Consider the following 1058-nt stretch of genomic DNA (forward strand, 5'->3'; position numbering starts at 1 on the left):
GTAACGGGTCGGAAGACACTGCCTCCGATGCAGCACGGGAATTCTTCCCATCCTCGTGTTTGCCCATGTTACACGTTGTGTCACCCGTAAATTGCCAAACTAAACAAGACTTATAGAAACGTGAGACAAACTTCCTTATCGCCGGTATCCCCTATCTCGGTTACCCTGAAACGAACTAGCTCTAGATCTCATAATAAATAGTCAAAAAACCGTAGAACACGAGCTGATAGAAACGATCGAAATCTATCCAAGCTTGCCCACCCGCCGCTCTCCCCCAGATCTTGAGCGACCTCTTCTGCGACGTGTGCGTCGACCATCAGTATCGGAAGAGAGGCCAGACGCAGATGATGAGGAACTCGATGATGACGGGCTACGCAACCTAGAGACGGAATTGTGGGCTGCTGATGGGGAGTGAATACAATCCTCACCGACTGTGGTGACCAGCACCATCCCGGTTGTGCTTTGGAGGGGAGCGGCTACCTGAGCCGACAAGTCACCACCACGTGCTCAATCAAAGGGGGCCTACGATCACCGACACTGCTTGTACCACTGGGCACTGCTGCCTTCCGAGGCCTCTCGGCGGGAGGTGCGGGAGGTGTTACGAAAACGACCTGCAAAAGATATCCAAAGGTGATCGCAGGCCCAGTCGGAAAAGAATATCACCTTCACCACGTTCCCATCAATCTGTCCTTTGTCTACATGGAGAAAAGCTTCCTCCGCCCCCTCACGAGTGGCGAAGAGGACATACGCATAGCCTTTGGAGAGGTGGCTCTGAGAAGAAGCGATAACCCCGTCATCAAGCAGACGTTAACTGTCTTATCACCCGTTCATCAACAGCCAGGTGAACACTCTCAACGCGAGCATACGTTCCTGAAGATATTGTCGTGCCAAGTGCGGTATGGGTGTTCATTAATTCACCAAATATTTTATTCAAGTGTTCCTCATCTACATTACGGGTTAGATTGCTGACCCGCAGCATTGTGGTACGATCAGCCGCCAGAGACGCCTCACCCGTATCTAGTAGAGCGAGCCTATAAGCCATACCTCCCTTTCCCGAA

The 1058-nt window shown here is 51.7% G+C and overlaps 1 protein-coding gene across 1 annotated transcript; it reads right to left on the minus strand.

Annotated features, from left to right (window-relative positions):
- Positions 1 to 261: 261 nt before the first annotated feature.
- On the minus strand, positions 262 to 771 carry Pmar_PMAR028546 (ribonucleic acid binding protein s1, putative; the record flags this gene model as incomplete). Its single annotated transcript, XM_002784556.1, has 3 exons — positions 262 to 379; positions 527 to 611; positions 664 to 771. Coding segments are annotated over 3 exons (311 nt in total), but the record flags the coding sequence as incomplete, so codon positions are not given.
- Between the last annotated feature and the right edge of the window lie 287 nt (positions 772 to 1058).

Source organism: Perkinsus marinus, assembly GCF_000006405.1.
Source record: "Perkinsus marinus ATCC 50983 genomic scaffold scf_1104296934814, whole genome shotgun sequence".
In the NCBI taxonomy this organism is placed as follows: domain Eukaryota; phylum Perkinsozoa; order Perkinsida; family Perkinsidae; genus Perkinsus; species Perkinsus marinus.